Here is a 22,119-nt window from a genome sequence, read left to right on the forward strand (position 1 = left end):
GGGAGCCTGGTGGGCTGCCGTCTCTGGGGTCGCACAGTCGGACACGACTGAAGCGACTTAGCAGCAGCAGGTTTCCTAAAGGTCTGAAGGCCCTTTATACCATCCCTGGGTGGCAGATAGCTTGAAATCTCTAAAAGTTTAAGCATGGAAGCAGCCTAGGTGTCCATCAACAGATGAATAGATCAGGAAAAAGCTGTACATACATTCAATGGAATATTACTCAGCCATACGAAGGAATGAATTTGAGTCATTGCTAGTGAAGTGGATGACTCTAGAGCCTGTTATATACAAAGTGAAGTAAGAAAAACATCATATATTAATGCATATATATGGAATCTAGAAAAATGGTACTGATGAACCTATTTGTAGGGCAAGAATAGAGACCAGACAGAGAACAAATTTGCAGATGCTTTAGGGGAATGAGAGGGTGGGATGAACTGACAGAGTAGCATGGAAATGTGCATTACCATATGTAAAGTAGATAGCTAGCAGGAAGTTACTGTATAGTTCTGGGAGCTCAGCTCTCATGTCGGTGCTCTGATGACCTAGAGGAGTGGAGTGGGAAGGTGGGAGGGAGGGGATATATGTATACTTGTGACTGATTAATGTTGTACGGCAGAAACCAACACAACATTGTAAAGCCAATATCCTCCAGTTAAAAAAAGTTGTAAGTTGAATTTTGGGCCTTGGAACTCTCATACCATAGCTTATACTTGTGTAATTACAGTGTTCATGTTGGTCAGATCTCTGGTTGATTGTATTGTATAAACTGTCAAGTTCTTAGGTTATTAGATTCTGATCATCCAGTTGAGTCATTGTAGATTTTAGCTTTTGCCAGATTAATAGAGTTGATCATTAGCTACTTTTGTTTTAACAACAGAGGATATGTTTTTAGGGACTTGACTAGCTCTGAGGGGTACCCTTGTTTTTCTTGGTGGCCTTGTACATGCTAAGTATACAAGCCACCTGGCAGGCTGTGGGAACAGCCAGTGTTCGGTATCCTTTGTGTCTTGGTTTTCTATTGCTGCTGTAACAAACATCACGGGTTTGTGGCTTGAAACAACACAAACTCACCTGATGGTCGAGGCCATCAGAAGGTTGAAATGAGTCTCACTGAGCTGATGTTGGCAGATGTTGGCAGAACTGTGTTCCTTCTGGTAGGAGAGAATCTTTGCTTGCTTTTTCCAGCTTCCAGAGGACCCCGGCATTGCTTGGTTCATGGTCCCTTCCTCCATCGTCAAAGCCAACAACGCAGCATCTTCAAATCTCTGAGTCTCCTGCAGCCCTCTTTCATGGCAAAGACATTTGTGATTACACTGGGCCCATGTCAGTTCAAGATTCTTAATCCCAGCTGCAAAGTCCCTTTTGGCATGTAAGAAACAGAAAGTTTCAGAGGTTAGGATATGGACATCTTTAGTGGGCCATTACTCTGCTTACCACACTTTATTATGGTAGAACCCTGTAGTAGAACTTATTTTAGCAAAAAGTTCAAGTTTGTATTTTAAAATTGTATCTGTCAAAGCCTCCAGTGTCCTGCGTGTTTCTAACTCAGTGGTTCCTTTCTGTTTTGATCTTAATGAAAGCTTTGCTGCTGCTATTTAGTCGCTCAGTCATGTCAGACTCTTTGTTGATCTTATGGGCTGTAGCCTTCCAGGCTCCTCTGGCCATGGGATTTCCCAGGCAAGAATACTGGAATGGGTTGCCATTTCCTTCTCCAGGGGATCCTCCTGACCCAGGGATTGATCCCGCATCTCCTGCATTGGCAGGCAGATTCTTTACCGCTGAGCCACCTGGGAAGCCCCCATAACTAAACCTTTAGCAACATTCAGTTGTCTTACTTGTTTTTGAAGGTTTTGTTTTTTTTTTTTTTTGACTTTGTGAAACTTCTATCACACTTGTGATTTTCCTTACATCTTTTTGACTGCTTCTGTAATCTGCCAGCTCCTTCTCTTATGCTTGACCTCAGGTCTGGTCTGTACTTTCTAGCTCTGGTCTCCAAAGAGAAAATGTAGGATTCAGTCTCTTCCGAAATCTTTCAAATTCTATATCCTGCCTGCGGCCCTGAGCGTCAGAATTTAATGTCACAGTTGCTGCTCCACGTTAGTAAGTATCTCAGGTTTACCTGTGGAAAACAAATCTTAATTTCTCAACCAAACCTATTTCCCCTCAACCTGTTACCCATTCCACTCATGGGCACTGCCTAATACTTCTTCAAGCTGAAAGACGTAAAGAAGGATGAGTCTGTTAGTCTCCGTGTAAGTCCTGTGGGTTCTTGTGAGTCTACTTGCCTCATCTCCACTGTTACCACCCTAGGCCAGGCTATTCCCATGTGGACTGTTTTAGTGCCTGACTGTTCCCCTTTTATCCCTACTCCCTCACCTTGCCCTCATCCTACCCTTCCTCTACACAGGAAAGCTAATTACTTGAGGATTTGAAGAGGCTGCGTGACTGTCTTGTTTAAATCCATAGTATCGTCCTCTTATACCATATTTTTACTATTTTCTGACCACTGCCATCTGTGACTTCATTTTTTCCCTTGTTTGTACTTGCTTTAGCCATAGTGGCTTCATTTCTCAACACTGCCCCCCCCCCCCTTTTTTTCAAGATTTTTGTTTTTGATGTTGGATCATTTTTAAAGTCTTTATCAGATATGTTACAATATTGCTTCTGCTTTATGTTTTGATTTTTTGACCACAAGGCATGTGGAATCTTCGCTCCCCAATCACGAATTGAACCTGCACGCCCTGCATTGGAAGGCGAAGTCTTAACTACCAGACCACCAGGAAAGTCCCTCACAAGGCCTTTGACTTGGCTTGCTTGCTATTTCTGCTACTTGGGCCACTCTTACTTAAATATTTGCATGGCTGGCCCTTTCTTGTGATTCAGGTGTCAAGTCCTCTTCACTTGCTATTTTGTCCTATTTGATCTTTCTGCTATCTGAAATAATCTTGTCTTTTTTTTTTGTCTTCACCAATTCTGCTTTGCTTAGAAAGGTGGCTGGTATGTTGAAAGTGCTCTCGAAGATGTTGAAATAAGTCCCTAAACAAGCATCAAATCGCACCAGACCAGGGAGACGATTTTTCACCTGTCCCCCATGGAGCAGACCTTTCTATCCACTGAAAGTCAGATATGGCAGGCACATGCCTCTCTCCAGTGAGTTCACGTATAGCTTCAGCTGACCTGAGATTCAATCACCTACAAGGATTTCAGCTCATTTGATAAGTCTCCCCATCTCCACTCTGCTTCCCATTCCATTCTTCCTCTGCAGCTTTCTCTCCACATCCTAATCACATTATAGCTCAAATCCTGCCTAATTTTTAATAATTTATCCTATATATCATTGCTTCTCAGTTTTAGTGTCATTTAGAGGTTTTTTCCTAAGAGACCAGGATTGAGTACAGTCAATTCTCAAGAATATTTCATGTCAGTCAATAAAGTTAAACACATTTTTTTTTTTTTTTTTGGCCACACAGTATGTGTTATCTTAGTTCTCTGACCAGGGCTGGAACCTGAGCCCGTTGCACTGGAAACTCAGAGTCTTACCCACTGGACTGCCAGGGTAGTTGCAACGCATTCATTTTAATGGCTACAAAATAATTTACAGATTACATTTTTTAATAGTTCAAATTCAGTGGAATTATTAACTTAGCTGCCTGTTCCTCTTTGAGACCAAGGTGGAGGCAAATGGATGTAACTTTTCAGGACAGAGCAACAATAAAATGGTGAATTGAAAATGCAGACCAAGGGAAAATATTTCTTTATTAGGACCCTTATGTTCCACACCTGAATATTTTCAGACAGTGATTCTGTTGGATTACTATATGTTACTGAACCCTAGGGGAGATTCCTGAAGGAAAAGAATTGCTGGAACACAAACATTCTCAGATAGGCCTAGCTTTGCTGAGCTATAAGAGTGCACAATTGCCAGTGTGACATAGTATCACCTAGACAAGTGTGAGTTTAAAATCAATAGAGTTCCTGAAGAAACAAATGAGACATCTAACAAATCTACTTGAGTAAACAAGGCCAAAGTATGCATCTAAATGCCAGCTAAAGGACAGTAACAGTACTTTATAGGCTGAACCACTTGATGTAATTAATGAGAGAATGGAACTTGGTCAAGTGGAAACAACTGGTTTAAGTTCACAGATGTGTGTGGAAACAGTATTTATTTAAAGTGCCTTATGTTAGATTTTCCACTTAAGTTTTAAAATATTGTTGCTGTTTAATTTCTCCAATAAACCCATGAGATAGGTAATATCTCCATTATGCATATGGGAAACTTCATTTCAGAGGTTAAATGACTTGTCTAATGAGTTTGGCTTCAGAGAAATAGGAACAGTAAGTATGTTTCTGTGAGTTATACTGTCTGGGTTTGAATCATCTTCTATCAATTATAGACTAATCTCTTTGATCCTCAGTTTCTTTATCTATAAAAGGAGATGACAGTTTTCACACATAGATTTACCTAGGGGGGAAGAGATCAAATAATTGATGGAGAGGGCTTAACTCGTAGGAAGCACTTAATATAACCTAGTGGGTACATGCTCAGTTTCTCAGTGGTGTCTGACTCTGTGACCCCGTGGACTAGCCCTGGACAGGCTACAGAGAACAGACTCCTCTGTCCATGGGATTTTCCAGCCAAGAATACTGGAATGAGTTGCCATTTCCTCCAGGGGATTTTCCTGACCCAAGGATCAAACCTGTGTCTCCTGCACTGGCAGCAGGATTCTTTACCACTGTGCCACCTGGGAAGCCCCAATATTATGTATTTATTCTATCAGTGATCCCTCCTAACTTTGGGATTTGTTGGAAAAATAGATGAAAAAGATGGGGAGTGGATGTCAATGAGAAGATAAAATGGTCTGCTTCTAATTTTGCCAAGTGAGTATTAAAACATCACCTACCACCATAATCTTCATGAAAGAAAAGACATTTTGAAATCCTAGTTGGTAGTGAAGGGCAGAGTCTCAGAATAAAGGGCTATTCCTTAAACTGAATAAATTTAGCTTCATAAAAAAGACAATATAATTCTTTTTTTATTTTAGGCCATGCCACACTGCTTGTGGGATCTTAGTTTTCTGACCAAGGATTGAACCTTGGCCCTCAGCAGTGATAGTACAGAGTCCTAACCAGTGGACCACCTGGGAATTTCTTCTTATTTCACCATGAAGTAGGAATTAGAAGCTCTAGAAGTCACTCTACAGTTCTGAAATATTTCAGTTCTAATATTCATACTCTTTCCCAACCCTCCCTGTTTCTAGTTTCCCCCATCTGATTTAGAAATACTATTGACAATCCACAGTCTAAGTGAATTTTTACCTTAGGAATGAGTGAATGACTGCTCTAAGAAGTCATGGAGACTGCAGTTGAATATTGGACTTGTTAAAACAGTGGGCAGTATAAGAAAGTAGCACAAACCGTAATAAATAATCATTCATCTAACAAATATTCTACTAGGCCTACATGTGTGACTAAGCAAACACAACTAATTCATGCCCTTTGACCCTTAACATTTGGATTACTCCTATCTCCCAGGTCAGGTAGGTTCTAAAGGTTTCAAGGTAAACAGAACATATTCTTAGAGCTTTAATTTTAATGGAAGGAGTCAGAAGTGGGAGAGCTGGGAGAAAAGTAATTTATCTGACAACTCGAAATTTTTATTAAAAACATAACATGGATTTCCCTGGTGGTCCAATAATTGGAGTTTGCCTATCAATGCAAAGGACATGGGTTTGATTCTTGGTCCCGAAAGACCTCACGCACCTCGGGGCAGCTAAACCTATGCACCACAACTACTGGGCCTGTGCTCTAGATTCCATGCTCGGGAATGAAAGAAGCCACTGCGATAAGAAGCCCACGCACTGCAACTAGAGAGGAGCCCCACCCACTTGCTGCAATTAGAGAAAGTTTGCACTCAGCAACAGAGACCTGGGGTAGCAAAAAAAAATATATATATTCCCATAGCCACAAAAAGGAATGGCATGCAAAATTTGCATGGGTTAAAAGAATACAATAAAGACAGTTTTACCCTTGTAAAGGACAGTTTGGGCCAGAGCTCCAGATTAGCATGCATGGTTTACTCTCTGCCTCTAGGCCAGTGATTCTTTGCACTTTGCTTGCGTAAACATCATCTGAGGAACTTTTTAAAAAAATACAGATTTCACGGTCCTAGAGATTATGATTCAGTAAGGCTGTGGTGAAGCCTAGAATCTGCTTTAGGAAAAATCTTTTGGGAGAGTCCAACATAGCAGTGGTGGCCCACGGATCTGAGAGGCCTTACCTTAGGATGGATGCCTCATCAGTTTCAGAAGGCAAAAAATGTAGAACTGAAATCCACAGAGTGAAATTTAGCAACATTTCCCCATTAGAGAAAAAAACAAACCCTGCACTTCCCTGCTGGCCCAGTGGTAAAGAATCCACCTGCCAATGCAGAAGACATGGGTCCGATCCCTGATCTGGGAAGATCCCACATGCCTCAGCAACTAAATGTGAGAGCGGAAACTACTGAGCCCGCTTGCCGCATCAGCTCAAGCCTGTGCGTCCTAGAGCCCGTGCTCCACAACAAGAGAAGTCACTGCAATGAGAAACCCATGCACGGCAGCTACAGAGTAGCCCCCACTCTCTGCAACTAGAGAAAAGCCCATGCAGCCGTGAAAACCCAAAATAGCCAAAAATAAATAAATACACAATTTTTAAAAATCTCACTTTTTGCATTGTATCCCCACTATCTCTGAATGCTGCCAATTTAAGATACAGTCAAACTGTATAGATTAATTCCAGGTTCAGTTCAGTTCAGTTGCTCAGTCATGTCCGACTCTTTGCGACCCCATGGACTGCAGCACCCTAGGTTTCCCTGCCCTTATTTAACTTATTTAACGTATATGCAGAGTACATCATGCAAAATGCCAGGCTGCATGAAGCACAAACGAATCAAGATTGCTGGGAGAAATATCAATAACCTCAGATACCAGATGACACCAACCTTATGGCAGAAAACGAAGAACTAAAGAGCCTCTTGATGAAAGTGAAAGAGGAGAGTGAAAAAGTTGGCTTAAAATGCTACATTCAGAAAACTAAAATCATGGCATCCGGTCCCATCACTTCATGGGAAATAGATGGGGAAACAATGGAAACGGTGACAGACTATTTTTGGGGGTTCCAAAATCACTGCAGATGGTGACTGCAGCCATGAAATTAAAAGACGCTTGCTCCTTGAAAGAAAAGCTATGACCAACCTAGATGGCATATTAAAAAGCAGAGACATTACTTCACTGACAAAGGTCCGTCTAGTCAAAGTTAATGGTTTTACCAGTAGTCATGTGTAGATGTGAGAGTTGGACTATAAAGAAAGCTGTGTGCCGAAGAATTGATGCTTCTGAACTGTGGTGTTGGAGAAGACCTTGAAAGTCCCTTGGACTGCAAGGAGATCCTACCAGTCCATTCTAAAGGAAATCAGTCCTGAATATTCATTGGCAGGACAGATGCTGAAGCTGAAACTGCAATACTTTGGCCACCTGATGTGAAGAACCAACTCATTTGAAAAGACCCTAATGCTGGGAGAGATTGAAGGCAGGAGAAGAAGGGGACAACAGAGGATGAGATGGTTGGATGGCACCAATGACTCAATGGACATAAGTTTGAGTAAACTTCGGGAGTTGATGATGGACAGGGAAGCCTAGCGTGCTGCAGTCCATGGGGTCCCAAAGAGTAGGACACAACTGTGCGACTGCACTGAACTGATGATTACAAGTGATCTTGTTTTTGTTAATTTATCATGGGTCCAGTGGCCTTGGCTGATGTTGGTGTTCTGTAAAACTGTATTATATTCTACTGGGGAACGCAGTGGTCTAGCTTTGAGTGCTAGGCCAGCTCCGGGCTTTCAAGGTGAAGATAAAAATAGGTAAAATACTATTATACAGGACTTACCTGGTGGTCTAGTGGTTAAGAATCTGCCTGCCAGTGTAGGAGAAATGGGTTTGATCCCTGGTCAGGGAAGATCCCATAGGCCATGGAACAGCTAAGCCCATGCACCAGAAATACTGAAGGCTGTGTGCTGCAGCTACTGAAGCCTGCGTGCCTCATGCCTGTGCTCTGCAACAAGAGAAGCCAGTGCGATGAGAAGTGCGCATATCAGAAAGAAGAGTAGCTCCTGCTTGCTACAACTAGAGAAAGTCCATGCACAGCAACAAAGACCTCAGTTCAGTTCAGTTCAGTCGCTCAGTCGTGTCCGACTCTTTGTGACCCCATGGACTGCAGCACGCCTGGCCTTCCTGTCCATCACCAACTCCTGGAGTTTACCCAAACCCATGTCCATTGAGTCGGTGATGCCATCCAACCATCTCATCCTCTGTCGTCCCCTTCTCCTCCTGCCCTCAATCTTTCCCAGCATCAGGGTCTTTTCAAATGAGTCAGCTCTTCGCATCAGGTGGCCAAAGTATTGGACTTTCAGCTTCAACATCAGTCCTTCCAATGAACACTCTGAACTGATCTCCCTTAGGATAGACTGGTTGGATCTCCTTGCAGTCCAAGGGACTCTCAAGAGTCTTCTCCAGCACCATACTTCAAAACCATCAATTCTTTGGCGCTCAGCTTTCTTCGCAGTCCAACTCACATCCATACATGACTACTGGAAAAACCATAGCCTTGACTAGATGGACCTTTGTTGGCAAAGTAATGTCTCTGCTTTTTAACAAACTGTCTAGATTGGTCATAACTTTCCTTCCAAGGAGTAAGCGTCTTTTAATTTCATGGCTACAGTCACCATCTGCAGTGATTTGGGAGCCCCCCACAATAAAGTCTACCACTGTTTCCCCATTTATTTGACATGAAGTGATGGGACTGGCTGCTGTGATCTTTGTTTTCTGAATTTTGAGCTTTAAGCCAACTTCTTGGCTTAAAAAAGAAAGCCTCTTTCACTTTCATCAAGAGGCTCTTTAGTTCTTCTTCACTTTCTGCCATAAGGGTGGTGTCATCTGTGTATCTGAGGTTATTGATATTTCTCCTGGCAATCTTGATTCCAGCTTGTGCTTCATCCAGCCCAGCGTTTCTCATGATGTACTCTGCATAGAAGTTAAATAAGCAGGGTGACAATAATACAGATCTATGGCAACCAAAAAATGAAATAAATAGAAAATTTTAAAAATTCTCTTTTATGTCTGAATGGGATGTAGACACATCCAAAATGTTCAGCAATGGCTTTGGGCTGACAAGGATGAGAGGCAGTTCCATGTACAGGGAAAAACTGGAATTACTTTTCCTATGAAACCTATAGTTACTGCATGAAGCTGACAATAACATTAGCAGCTTCCACTTGTTGAGCCCCTACTATATGCCATAATGTCTATTGTATTACTGCTTTACACACATACAACTTTGCAAGTCAAATCTGTTTTGATCATCTGTGTTTAAAACTCAGCAGTGGCCACAGGACTGGAAAAGGTCAGTTTTCATTCCAATCCCAAAGAAAGGCAATGCCAAAGAATGCTCAAACTACCGCACAATTGCATTCATCTCACACGCTAGTAAAGTAATGCTCAAAATACTCCAAGCCAGGCTTCAGCAATATGTGAACCGTGAACTTCCTGATGTTCAAGCTGGTTTTAGAAAAGGCAGAGGAACCAGAGATCAAATTGCCAACATCCGCTGGATCATGGAAAAAGCAAGAGAGTTCCAGAAAAGCATCTATTTCTGCTTTATTGACTATGCCAAAGCCTTTGACTGTGTGGATCACAATAAACTGTGGAAAATTCTGAAAGAGATGGGAATACCAGACCACCTGATCTGCCTCTTGAGAAATTTGTATGCAAGTCAGGAAGCAACAGTTAGAACTGGACATGGAACAACAGACTGGTTCCAAATAGGAAAAGGAGTACGTCAAGGCTGTATATTGTCACCCTACTTATTTAACTTCTATGCAGAGTACATCATGAGAAACGCTGGACTGGAAGAAGCACAAGCTGGAATCAAGATTGCTGGGAGAAATATCAATAACCTCAGATATGCAGATGACACCACCCCTTATGGCAGAAAGTGAAGAGGAACTCAAAAGCCTCTTGATGAAAGTGAAAGAGGAGAGTGAAAAAGTTGGCTTAAAGCTCAACATTCAGAAAACTAAGATCATGGCATCCGGTCCCATCACTTCATGGGAAATAGATGGAGAAACAATGGAAACAGTGTCAGACTTTGTTTTTCTGGGCTCCAAAATCACTACAGATGGTGACTGCAGCCATGAAATTAAAAGACGCTTACTCCTTGGAAGGAAAGTTATGACCAACCTAGATAGCATATTCAAAAGCAAAGACATTACTTTGCCAACAAAGGTTCATCTAGTCAAGGCTATGGTTTTTCCTGTGGTCATGTACGGATGTGAGAGTTGGACTGTGAAGAAGGCTGAGTGCCAAAGAATTGATGCTTTTGAACTGTGGTGTTGGAGAAGACTCTTGCGAGTCCCTTGGACTGCAAGGAGATCCAACCAGTCCATTCTGAAGGAGATCAGCCCTGGGATTTCTTTGGAGGGAATGACGCTAAAGCTGAAACTCCAGTACTTTGGCCACCTCATGCGAAGAGTTGACTCATTGGAAAAGACTCTGATGCTGGGAGGGATTGGGGGCAAGAGGAGAAGGGGACGACAGAGGATGAGATGGCTGGATGGCATCACTTACTCAATGGATGTGAGTCTGAGTGAACTCTGGGAGTTGGTGATGGACAGGGAGTCCTGGTGTGCTGCGATTCCTGGGGTCACAAAGAGTCGGACACGACTGAGCGACTGATCTGATCTGATCTGAACATTCTTAGAATCAGCTAGTCATTAGATGGAATTACTGGTGTATTAAGGAATTGGACCCATTTGAAGTTTGCTCACTTTCCACTGGTCTTGCCGGGTGGCTCAGCTGGTAAAGAATCTGCCTGCCAGTGCAGGCAACGCAAGAGACGTGGGTGGAGAAGATTCCCTGGAAAAGGAAATGGCAACCCACTCCAATATTATTGCTTGGAAAATTCCATGGACAGAGGAGCCTGGTTGGCTACAATACATGAGGTTGGAAAGAGTCGGACAGGACTGAGCACACATACAGTTTCCACTACGCCAGGATCTCTCTGTTCATAACTTTGATGTTTCTATGTACAACAATGGAGAATATAGTACATGCTTGGCAGGATTGTTCTGAGACTCCATTGCTATCATTTCTCTGAAAGTACCTGGCCTAGTAACTGGCTCATGGTAAACAAACTGTAACTAAGTTTTCCCTTTTACATCAGAGTGAAGCTATCTCTGATGGGGAGTACGGAGTTCGTCAATAGTCTGTGCTGAGTTACTCCAGTTAACTTAAACCTCCAGGTCAAAAAAAGGCTAAAAAATTTCACAGAATAGAGTTTTAGAGCTCCAAGATGTTGTCAAGGTGCTTTCTTACAGATGAGGAAAACGAAGCTTAAAAAGGCAGTTATGGCCAGTGTCACACTTAACCGCTTTCAGAGCAAAGCTGAGACCCATTCCTAAGCCCCCTGTTTCTCAGGCCACAGAGCTGCTTCTTTTCAGGAAGCCTAGGTTAGAAGTCACAGGACTTGGGGGACTCTGGCGTGCAGTTTGGTGGCCCTTAAAAAGTTCGGGGACCACCGATGCCCTTTCAGGTGTGCGGCCGCAGAGCTCTGCTAACAGTAACTGGGAAGAGCTTCTCCTGTCTTGTTTTGTAATCAGGGAAAAGTTTCAAAATGCTTTTTGTTCAGTGCAGTCGGTAACTGAAGTATTTGGCGACGAGTTCTCGCAGCCTGATTTGCGGGAGTTAGTATGGGAGTTCCGCGCCTGGCGGAGAGGACCGAGGAGGCTAGGCGGTGCGATTTTCTCTTCAGTCAAGGGAGTCACGTTCCAGGCATCCGGGGGTGTTCAGTGGTTCCGCCCTCAGATGGGCGTGGCCTGGCGGAAGAGGGGCGTGGCGTGGCGAAGCAGGGGTGGGGCGAAGCAGGAGCTGGAGGAAGGAGGAAGGGCCGTACAGAGGCGGGCTCCCGGAGCCAGCTGTGCTGCGGCCTCTTCGACATGTCGGCGCACCAGCAGGGCACGGAGCTCGGTAAGGGCCCGCAATCGCTCCCTCTCCTCTCCATTGCTCTCGATCCCTTGCTTCCTCCAGCCTTGCGGCGCCTGGTGCCCTGGCCAGGGGTTTCGGAGGCGAGTGCTAGACCGGTCGGGTGGCGCAGGCGTGGGGGCAGCAACCCAGGAGATTCAACCCTTGGGCACGTGGACCCTGCAAGTCTTGACTCACGAGCCTTATATTTATAATCGGAGAAAGTAATCGGAAGGGATTCGACTTTGATCTTTCAGCTCATTCGTTCACCTGGTTGCAAAGAACAACAGCAGTAACCAAAAAACCCCAAGACCCGCAAACAAACCAGATGAAAACCTTCGTTCCGTATTAACAGAATTACCTTGCGCTATTTAATGCTGGCTTTCCATGGGTTATTGTTGGCACAGCTCTAGGTCCAGAGTGGTCTTACTGTTGAAAAAGTTGTCAGGTCTCTGGACTATGTGCTGTATGCTAAGTCACTTCAGTCGTGTCCGACTCCGTGACACTGCTGATTGTAGGCTCCTGTGTCCATGGGATTCTCCAGACAAGAGTACTGGAGTGGGTTGCTATTTCCTCCTCCGGGGGATTTTCCCGACCCAGGGATTGAACCTGCATCTCTTAAATTTTCTTGCATTGTGAGGCGGATTCTTTACCACTAGCGCCACCTGGCACTATATAGTCCGTCCTTGGATTATATAACTTAATGGAAATTGTATGATTTTATAGGTACAATGATTTCTAAAAATGCTTGGATTATTTTGCCATTTATTTCATTTCATTGATATTATCAAATATTTCTGGCAAGAAAACCTAGTTTTGATTTTCCTGAATGTGAAAAATTTGTAATTCAGACATAGCAAAACCATGATGGAGCCAAAGGTTAGGGATCTTAGTTTAAGTATGATAGCTTGCTTATCTGTATTCTGAATCTTCACTTTAGCTGTGTGACTTTGGGCAAATAACTTACTCTGCTTAAATTTCTTAATCTGTTAAATGGTTATAATAGTAGCACTTGTCTCATAAAGTGCTTTGGAGATTAAATGAGAGGGTGTTAACTGATACATTGTGAGCACCTAGTAAACTACTATATACCATATACTTACTATTATATACTATTTGTGTGGAGAAGGAAATGGTGACCCACCCCAGTATTCTTGCCTGGAGAATTCCTTGGACAGAGGAACCTGGTGGGCTACAGTCCATGGGGTTGCAAAGAGTCAGAAACGACTAAGTGACTAACACACGCACACATACTATTTGTGAGTACCTAGTAAACGATTATACACCAGATATATAGTAAGTATAAGGTATATAATAGTTTACTAGGTACTCACAAATAGTATATAATAGTACTCACAATATGCCAACTAAGTATACAATAATATAAGGAGAATTCTATTTTTAGGGGCCAATTTTGTGAAAATTAGCTATAAATTTATATAATACATGTAGGTACTTTTTTTTTTTTTTTCCTCTTTAAGTGGTTGTTCTCATTAAACAGCTTGGATTTCATGAGATGGTCCAGAACCCTTGTCGAACGGTAGAAGCTTGTCTTTATGAAGGCAGGTGATTTCCTCACCACATTGAGTCACCTTTACTCACTGCCCTTTAGTAGGTTATATTTTAAACTCAAGTTGTATCTTTGAAATGTGGACTTGAGTAAAAAAAGGAGTTTCCTAGATTGGAAGATCCAGAAAGATGATGGATGGAGGATAAGAATGGGCATAGGGCTTGGTCACCTTGGTATCTTCAGGGTATGGCTGTGACTCTGTTTACCATTTGATGCACTATTGTTTCACCAAAACATAGAACTTTTTCTTTCAAGAAGCACAATTAAACCATTTTTTGCTTTTTTTTTTTTTTCTTGAGTTAAAATTGACATAGAAAATTTTATTTCCAAGAATTAGAATCATATCCATTTCTTTGTGGAAAAATAACAGTATAGGCAAGAGAAAAACAAATGCTGTGTAGAAACTTTAGAAAAATTGGTTTTTGTAAACAAAAACCAATTGCTGTGTAGAATAATAGTACATGTAATTTTTATACAGCTATTTAAATGATCATAGTTTTGTTTTATTCTCTTTGTTTAAATAACATCAGATATATTTCTTGGATGTTTTTCCTTCACTGGTATTAATCATTAATCCAGACAGAGATTTAGCCTAAAATGCTAAAATAAGTTATTTGAAATATTTATGTAGTGGGAAAAAATCATTCAGTATTAATTTATGCAATATATTACTTAGTGTCTTAGTCTTTTGAAATAAACACTAACTTTTTTTTAAAGAAATGAACTTTTAATCCTTTATTGGGTTGGGAAGATCCACTGGAGAAGGGATAGGCTGCTTACTCCAGTATTCTTGGGCTTCCTTTGTGGCTCAGCTGGTAAAGAATCCGCCTGCAATGTGGGAGACCTGGGTTTGATCCCTGGATTGGGAAGATCCCCTGGAGAAGGGAAAGGCTATGCACTCCAGTATTCTGGCCTGGAGAATTCCATGGACTGTATAGTCCAGGAGGTTGAAAAGAGTTGGACATGACTGTGTGACTTTCACTTCACACCTTGATTATAATTAGATTATAGATTGACCTATGGTTCTCAAACCTGAGTGCATTTCAGGACCACTGGAAAGGTTGGGCCCCACGTCCAGAGCTTCTGATTCATTGAGATCTCAATTTGTATTTCGAATGAGCTGTAACCTAATGTTAATGCTGTAGGTCCAGGAGCCACACTCAAGAAAGCAAGCACCTAGGCCAAAGCCACAGGCTGCTCAAAAGCTAGACCAGCTCTAGGGTTCTTCTTCCTTCTGATTCCAAACTGGTCAAGCCTTCTTCATAGGAAGACACAGCTGTCACCTACCCACTTACAGCCAACACTGCTCAAAGACAAAGATATAATCTAACTATAAGCTTTGTAGTTCTGTGGTGCACCTTTGGCCCTTTGTTGTTATTCTTTAGTTGCTAAGTCATCTCCAACTCTTTGTGACTCCATGAACTGTAGCCCACCAGGCTCCTCTGTCCATGGGATTCTCCAGGCAAGAGTACTGGAGTGGGTTGCCATTCCCTTCTCCAGGGGATCTTCCCAACCCAGGGATCGAACCTGCATCTCCTGCATTGCAGGAAGACTTTACCTGCTGACCTATTGGGGAAGCCAAGCTCTTGTGTACAGAAAGGAAATTTTCAAAGATTTCTGAAAAACAGAAAAGAAAAAGAAAAAAAACTCCTTGAAAACTGATTTTTAGCTGAGACAGGATGGGACAATTCTATGAATTTCCTGTTTTGCAGTAAAAAGAAATTGTTTTAGGCATATATTTACAATTGGAATGATCAGGAGCCATGATTACTGAGAAAACTGTTTTGCTCTGTAGAAACATTTTTTTGTAATTCAAGTCAGAACAGACAAGGCAATTTATTTGCTTAAAATACAGATAAAGGAGATCAGCTTTGGATTAGTTGCTAAACCAAGAAGCAAGATGGAGTTTTGTATTTTACGAAATACATTTATTCATCCAAAAGTTGTCATTGAGTAGCAGTTGTGAACTGGTTGATATTACCTGGGCTCTAGGGATACAACATGGACTAGGGGAGTCCCTGCCTTCACAGAACTAGGTCCGATGGCTAGCTGCATTGAGCCAAGCTGCAGTTAAAATAAGTGCAAATGTGATACGCTGTTACTTTCCATTTATTTTTGTCTTTTAAAGAAATTAGATAGTTATGCCTAAACTGTACCTTAAATGAGTTACCATAACAGAGAAGACTCTTGAGAGCCCCTTGAACTTCAAGGAGATCAAACCAGTCAATCCTAAAGGAAAATAAACCTTGAATATTCATTGGAAGGACTGATGCTAAAACTGATGTTCCAGTACTTTGGCCACCTGATATGAAGAGCCAACTGATTGGAAAGGACCCTGGTGCTGGTAAAGATTGAGGACTGAGGAGAAGGGGATGACAGAGGATGAGATATGGCGTCATCAACTCAGTGGAGATGAGTTTGAGCAAACTCTGGGAGACAGTGAAGGACAGGAAAGCCTGGAGTGCTCAGTTTATGGGATCGCAAATATTTGGACACCCTTATGGCAGAAAGTGAAGAGGAACTAAAAAGCCTCTTGATGAAAGTGAAAGAGGAGAGTGAAAAAGTTGGCTTAAAGCTCAACATTCAGAAAACTAAGATCATGGCATCTGGTCCCATCACTTCATGGCAAATAGATGGGGAAACAGTGGAAACAGTGTCAGACTTTGTTTTTTTGGGCTCCAAAATCACTGCAGATGGTGATTGGAGCCCTGAAATGAAAAGACGCTTACTCCTTGGAAGGAAAGTTATGACCAACCTAGATAGCATATTCAAAAGCAGAGACATTACTTTGCCAACAAAGGTCCATCTAGTCAAGGCTATGGTTTTTCCAGTAGTCATGTATGGATGTGAGAGTTGGACTATGAAGAAAGCTGAGCGTCAAAGAATTGATGCCTTTGAACTGTGGTGTTGGAGAAGACTCTTGCGAGTCCCTTGGACTGCAAGGAGATCCAACCAGTCCATTCTAAAGGAGATCTGTCCTGGGTTTTCTTTGGAAGGAATGATGCTAAAACTGAAACTCCATTACTTTGGCCACCTCGTGTGAAGAGTTGACTCATTGGAAAAGACTGTGATGCTGGGAGGGATTGGGGGCAGGAGGAGAAGGGGACGACAGAGGATGAGATGGCTGGATGGCATCACCGACTCGATGGATGTGAATTTGACTGAACTCCGGGAGTTGGTGATGGAGGGAGGCCTGGCGTGCTGTGATTCATGGGGTCGCAAAGAGTCCAAAACGACTGAGCGACTGAACTGAACTGAAATGAGTGACTGAACAACAGTAACAACAAGGGCAATTTCCTCAAAGACTGCAACAACACTGTGGTCCTCAAATTGAAAACTTTAACATGAATTTATTATTATCATCCAATGCACAAACTTCAGGTTTAGCCAGTTGTGCAAATAATGTTTGTTTAGTTCAAAAAAATTCACTTCAGTATCATGTGTTGTCTTGAATCGTCATGTCTCTTTAGTTGTCTTCAGGCTGAAATGATTGCTTAGTGTTTTGTTGACTTCTGCAGCACAGAGGCCAGTTGTTTTAAAGACTGTTCCTCTGTTTCTATTTGCCATGTTTGTTTTGTGGTTAGATTTAGATTATGTATCCTTGGCAGGAATTTCACAGGAATGATGCTACATACTTCTCATTGCATCCTATTAAGTAGCCCATGATATTGATTTGTCTCATTATTGATGTTCATTTTGATCATTCGATTAAGGTGTTGTCTCCAAGGCTTCACCACTGTAAAGTTACTTTTTAACCTTTGTAATTCATGTGTCTTTTGTGTTGTGGTACTTTGAAACTAAGTACCCTGTTTCTCTGCAAATTTTCCATTTATCTATGTTTGTTTATATTAGTATACATTTGAGGTTTCCTATTTTTTTTCAAATGGGTTGTAGTTTTTACTATTATTATTTAATATTGAAATTGTTGAGGTTTTGCTAATGGGATTCTCTTCATCCTAGCTCCTCTCTCTTTTTAACATGTCTCATTATTTTTGAAGTACTTCATTCTTTCTTGGCTTAACAAGGTGTTCCAGGCTTCTCTTATATTGGATTGGCTAAAAAGTTTGTTCTGATTTTTCCATAACATCTTATGGGAAAGCCCAAATGAACTTTTTGGCCAACCTAATACTTCCCCTGGTGACTCAGATGGTAAAGAATCTGCCTGAAATGTGGGATGCCCAGGTTCAATCCCTGGGTCAGGAAGATTGCCCGGAGAAGGGCATGGCAACCCACTCCAGAATTCTTGCCTGGAGATTCCGTGGACAGAAGAGCCTGGTGGGCTACATACAGTTCATGGGGTTGCAAACAGTCAGACACTACTGAGTGACTACACTTTCACTTTCAATACTTTCCCTGGCCCAGCACTAGAGTCAGCTCTTTCTCCAAGGAATGTTTTTTTCAGTGGATAATGGTGTTTAGAAGCCATGATCTGGGCAGCAGGTATGGAGACTGGTGTGTCCCTGCTCCTAAGCCCCTCACTTGGTAGAGTTAGACTGTGTACACACACACACACACACACACACACACACTTACTTCTATAACTACCTACTTATCATCTATCTATATCTCTCTGTATAGTGAAAACCATGAATTCACACCGATTCTTCCAATTCCAGACCAGCATCACAGATTTATTCAGTTTTTCTTCCTTTGCATGTTTGAAACCCTTCACATGCTGGGTTGTACATACTCCATGCCCAGTAGACGTTCTTCTCAACTTTCTCAAGTTCTGACCCGCTGTGCTGGGCACCTGCATCTAGCCTGTACTCCAACTGCTGCATCAGGCTGCTGCCGACATCGATACCCCCCAGCAGGTGGTTCTCTGGCTCAATGACTCTCCCGGCTTCGCAGGGTGGGGGTAGGGTTTAGGATAATTGTTAGGAGAGGACGGGGACCAGAATACATTAAAAAAATTTATTCTTATTTATTATAAACTTACATTAAAAAAAAAGAGCAAAGTAGAGTTCCTGCTGTTCTTGGCACTTGTTCCTTGTTGCTCATGATAATGGTTGGGCTGCCAAAATGAGCATAGCCTGGTCTCTGCTTTCCTGAAGCTCACAGTCAACTAAAGGAGACTGTCATGTATAAAAAATGATCACAGGAGGATACAGTGGCCATATTGTTGTTGTTATTGTTTAGTCGCTCAATTGTGTCTGACTCTTTGCGACCCTGTGGTCTGCAGCACACCAGGCTTTCCCGTCCTTCACCATCTCCTGGAGTTTGTTCAAACTCGTGCCATATAGAAGTAATCAAATTGGAAAGTTACAGAGGAATTTACAGGTAGTCCAGACCAGGTTTTTGGAAAGGATGTTTTTGACAGGGAGTAGTTTCTGCAAAGGAACTGACCCAAAACAGCCTGGCATGTTTCATTAACTATAGGAACCCAAGTTTCAGATTTCTAGTGCAATCTTCTCATTCTATAATGACTAACCATACTATTTTCGTGAAGAAAGAAGAAAAAAGTCCTTCATATTCTAGGTATGAAATTCATACACAGAGTCAATATATAATTATGTACACTTGTAGGTTTTTGAAAAAATATTTTATTTATTTGTTTAGGCTGTGCTGGGTCTTAGTTTCGGCATATGGACTCACGGTTGTGGGATGTGGAATCTAGTTCCCTGACCAGGGACTGAACTCAGGTCCCCTGCATTGGGATCTCGGAGTGTTACCCACTGTACCCCAGAGAATTTCCATACTTCTAGATTTTAAATGGGACCTCCTTTTCTGAACTTGAACTTTGATTTTATATTAAAAGTCTTTTACCCTTTGCATATAAGCACGAGTGATAAGGCTATCTTTTATTATTCTGATACTATTTTGATAAATGGCTTCCTACTTGGCTCAGTGGTAAAGAATCTGCCTGCCAATGTAAGTGACGCAGAACACGTGGGTTCGATACCCAGATTGGAAAGATCCCCTGGAGGAGGAAATGGCAACCCACTCCAGGATTCTGGCCTGAAAAATCTCATGGACAGAGGAACCTGGTGGGCTACAGTCCATGGGGTCACAAAGAGTCAGACACGACTGAGGAAGCACATGTGATTCATGATTTTAGTAACTAGAAAGCACTATAAGGGAATCATTTGTGTCTGTGGTATAATTAAATAATTAACAGCCCTGCATGGTGCCTGCTAAGTTAAAAAAAATAAAGCATCTGAGCTCTGTGAGTTTTAATTGTTAGAAGGGAAGACAGACTTCAAGCGCTCATGTGAAACGGGATGCCTCTGCCAGGAAAGAAAGACTAGTCAGCGAGACAGCGCAGAGAGCCCCGGAGGATGCGGTTTAGACGTGTCACTAGAAATTGTTTAAGTGGAGAGCGTCGGCCCTTTTAAAACACTGCCTGTCACTGGAGGATTGGGTCACCTTGAAATGTGTTCATCTTTGAGTTAAAGGCATGAAAAGGCACTTTGAAATTTTCCAGTTAACTTTGGTGTGTGTCGTGTGCGTGTCTGCAGTTGTTTCTCTTCTCCGCCCGCCTCAGCCGTTCACAGGCAGCTCCCTGGAAACTAGCGTGGTCGCACGAGAAGGATAAATGTTTCATCTCCATTCCAGCGAACTATACAGACTTTTTTAAAGTGTGGAGACACTCCAGGCTGCGAGTTCTGACTCTCTTTGTAGAGTCAGGCCTTCCTCCCCTAAAGCAGAGTCTGAGATAAGAGCAGCCTCCAGTAGTTCCTTCCTAAAAAGGTGCCACTTAGCTGGTGCTTTGGTTCTCTTGGACTGTGGTTAATAATGTCGGGATTGTGGCCTTTAATGTTGGGTGGAAATAATCCAAATTAACTGCTCTTGTAATCTCGGTTCAGATAAGCTTTTCAACTGAGCACCTAGTGGACCCAACTCCTGCCCCATGGCCACAAGGTGTGTGTGTGTGTGTGTGAGTGTGTGGTTTCATTCAGTGTCTGGCATGTTTCGGGTAGAGAGACTGTTTATCTCTGATGTAGAAAAGAAAGAAAGTCGCTCAGTCGTATCCGACTCTTTATGATCCCATGGACTGTAGCCTACCAGGCTCTTCCATCCATGGGATTTTCCAGGCAAGAATACTGGAGTGGATTGCCATTTCCTTCTCCAGGAGATCTTCCTGGCCCAGGGATTGAACCCAAGTCTCCCGCATTGTAGGCAGATGCTTTACCATCTGAGCCACCAGGGAAGTCCCTCTGATGTAGAGATCTATGTATAAACATTACCTAGGAATAGTCAAACACTGTTTTCTAGGAAAATAAACAGTGTCCATGTTTATAAGGCTACTTTTTTTTTTTTTAAACATGTCACAGTTTCCTAGCAGGAAGGCATCTTAGGTATCAGTTTAACATCCCTGTGTTACAGACGAGTAAATGGAGAACTTAGGAAGTTAAACCTGTGGGCACATGACTGTTGCAGGTGGTACTGGACATGAAGCTCTCTCTTTGCTGATTTATTCCAATACGCAGCATTACCTCCCTCCTTGTTAGACAGAGAAGGGAAAATATTGTATGAGCTCCCTTATATGCAGAATCTAAAAGGAAATGATACAAAGGAACTTATAAAACAGACTCACAGACTTAGAGAATGAACCTACGGTTGCTGGGGGGAAGGGATAGTTAGGGAGTTGGGGATGGATATGTACACACTACTATATTTAAAATGGTTAAGCAATAAGGACCTTACTGTATAGTACAGGGAACTCTGCTCAGTGTTATGTGGCAGCCTGGAGGGGAGTTCAGGGGGAGAATAGATATATGTATGTGTATGGATGAGTTGCTTTGCTGTTCACCTAAAACTATCACAATATTGTTAACTGGCTGTACTCCAATACGGGCTTCCATAGTGGCTCAGTAGTAAAGAATCTGCCTGCCAATGGAGGAGATGCAGGTTTGATCCCTGGGTTGGAAAGATCCCCTGGAGAAGGAAATGGCAACCCATTCCAGTATTCTTGGCTGGGAAATCCCTTGAACAGAGGAACCTGGTGAGCTACAGTCCATGGGGTCGCAACGAGTCAGACTTGGTGGCTAAACAACAACCCTCAAATATAAAATAAAAAGTTTAAAAGAGGCAGATTCCTGACCTCTGCAGTAGCTTTAACTATACATATGAGAGGAGAAGCCCAGGAACTTGCATTTTCACAAGCTCCCCAGAAGGTTCTTAGGAAGACTGCAGATTCAGAACCCTGCAGTAAGCCAGAGTGACCCAGATTAATTGGAGTTTCAGAGAACCTTCAATGACTATTCAGTTGGCCTGTATCCACAGGTTCTGCATCTGTGAAGGGCTGGTGGTACTGTGCCGTTTTCTGTAAGATGTTTGAGCATCCACAGATCTTGATATCTACAAGACTCCCAGAACCAATCCTGTGGATACCAAGGAATGACTAGATTATTTTTTGATAAATCCTTTTTATGTCACTTTTGCCTTGATATTAATATCTTTATATGTCATAGTTTTTTTTTTTTTTTAATCTTTGGTTAGGTAAGTTTCGGTAAGCAAATTTGGGGAGAATTTATCCTTTTATTTTCTAGT

General features: G+C 42.3%; 1 protein-coding gene across 1 annotated transcript in view; it reads left to right on the forward strand.

Annotated features, from left to right (window-relative positions):
• Positions 1–11,770: 11,770 nt before the first annotated feature.
• DERA (deoxyribose-phosphate aldolase) overlaps positions 11,771–22,119 on the forward strand; it is a 116,778-nt gene continuing 106,429 nt past the window's right edge. The window contains exon 1 of the mRNA XM_006052373.4: positions 11,771–12,062. Coding sequence (XP_006052435.4) covers positions 11,786–12,062 — 277 coding nt within the window. The 5' untranslated portion in view covers positions 11,771–11,785. The remainder of the gene's footprint in view (positions 12,063–22,119) is intronic.

This window comes from Bubalus bubalis, chromosome 4 (genome assembly GCF_019923935.1).
Source record: "Bubalus bubalis isolate 160015118507 breed Murrah chromosome 4, NDDB_SH_1, whole genome shotgun sequence".
NCBI lineage: Eukaryota > Metazoa > Chordata > Mammalia > Artiodactyla > Bovidae > Bubalus > Bubalus bubalis.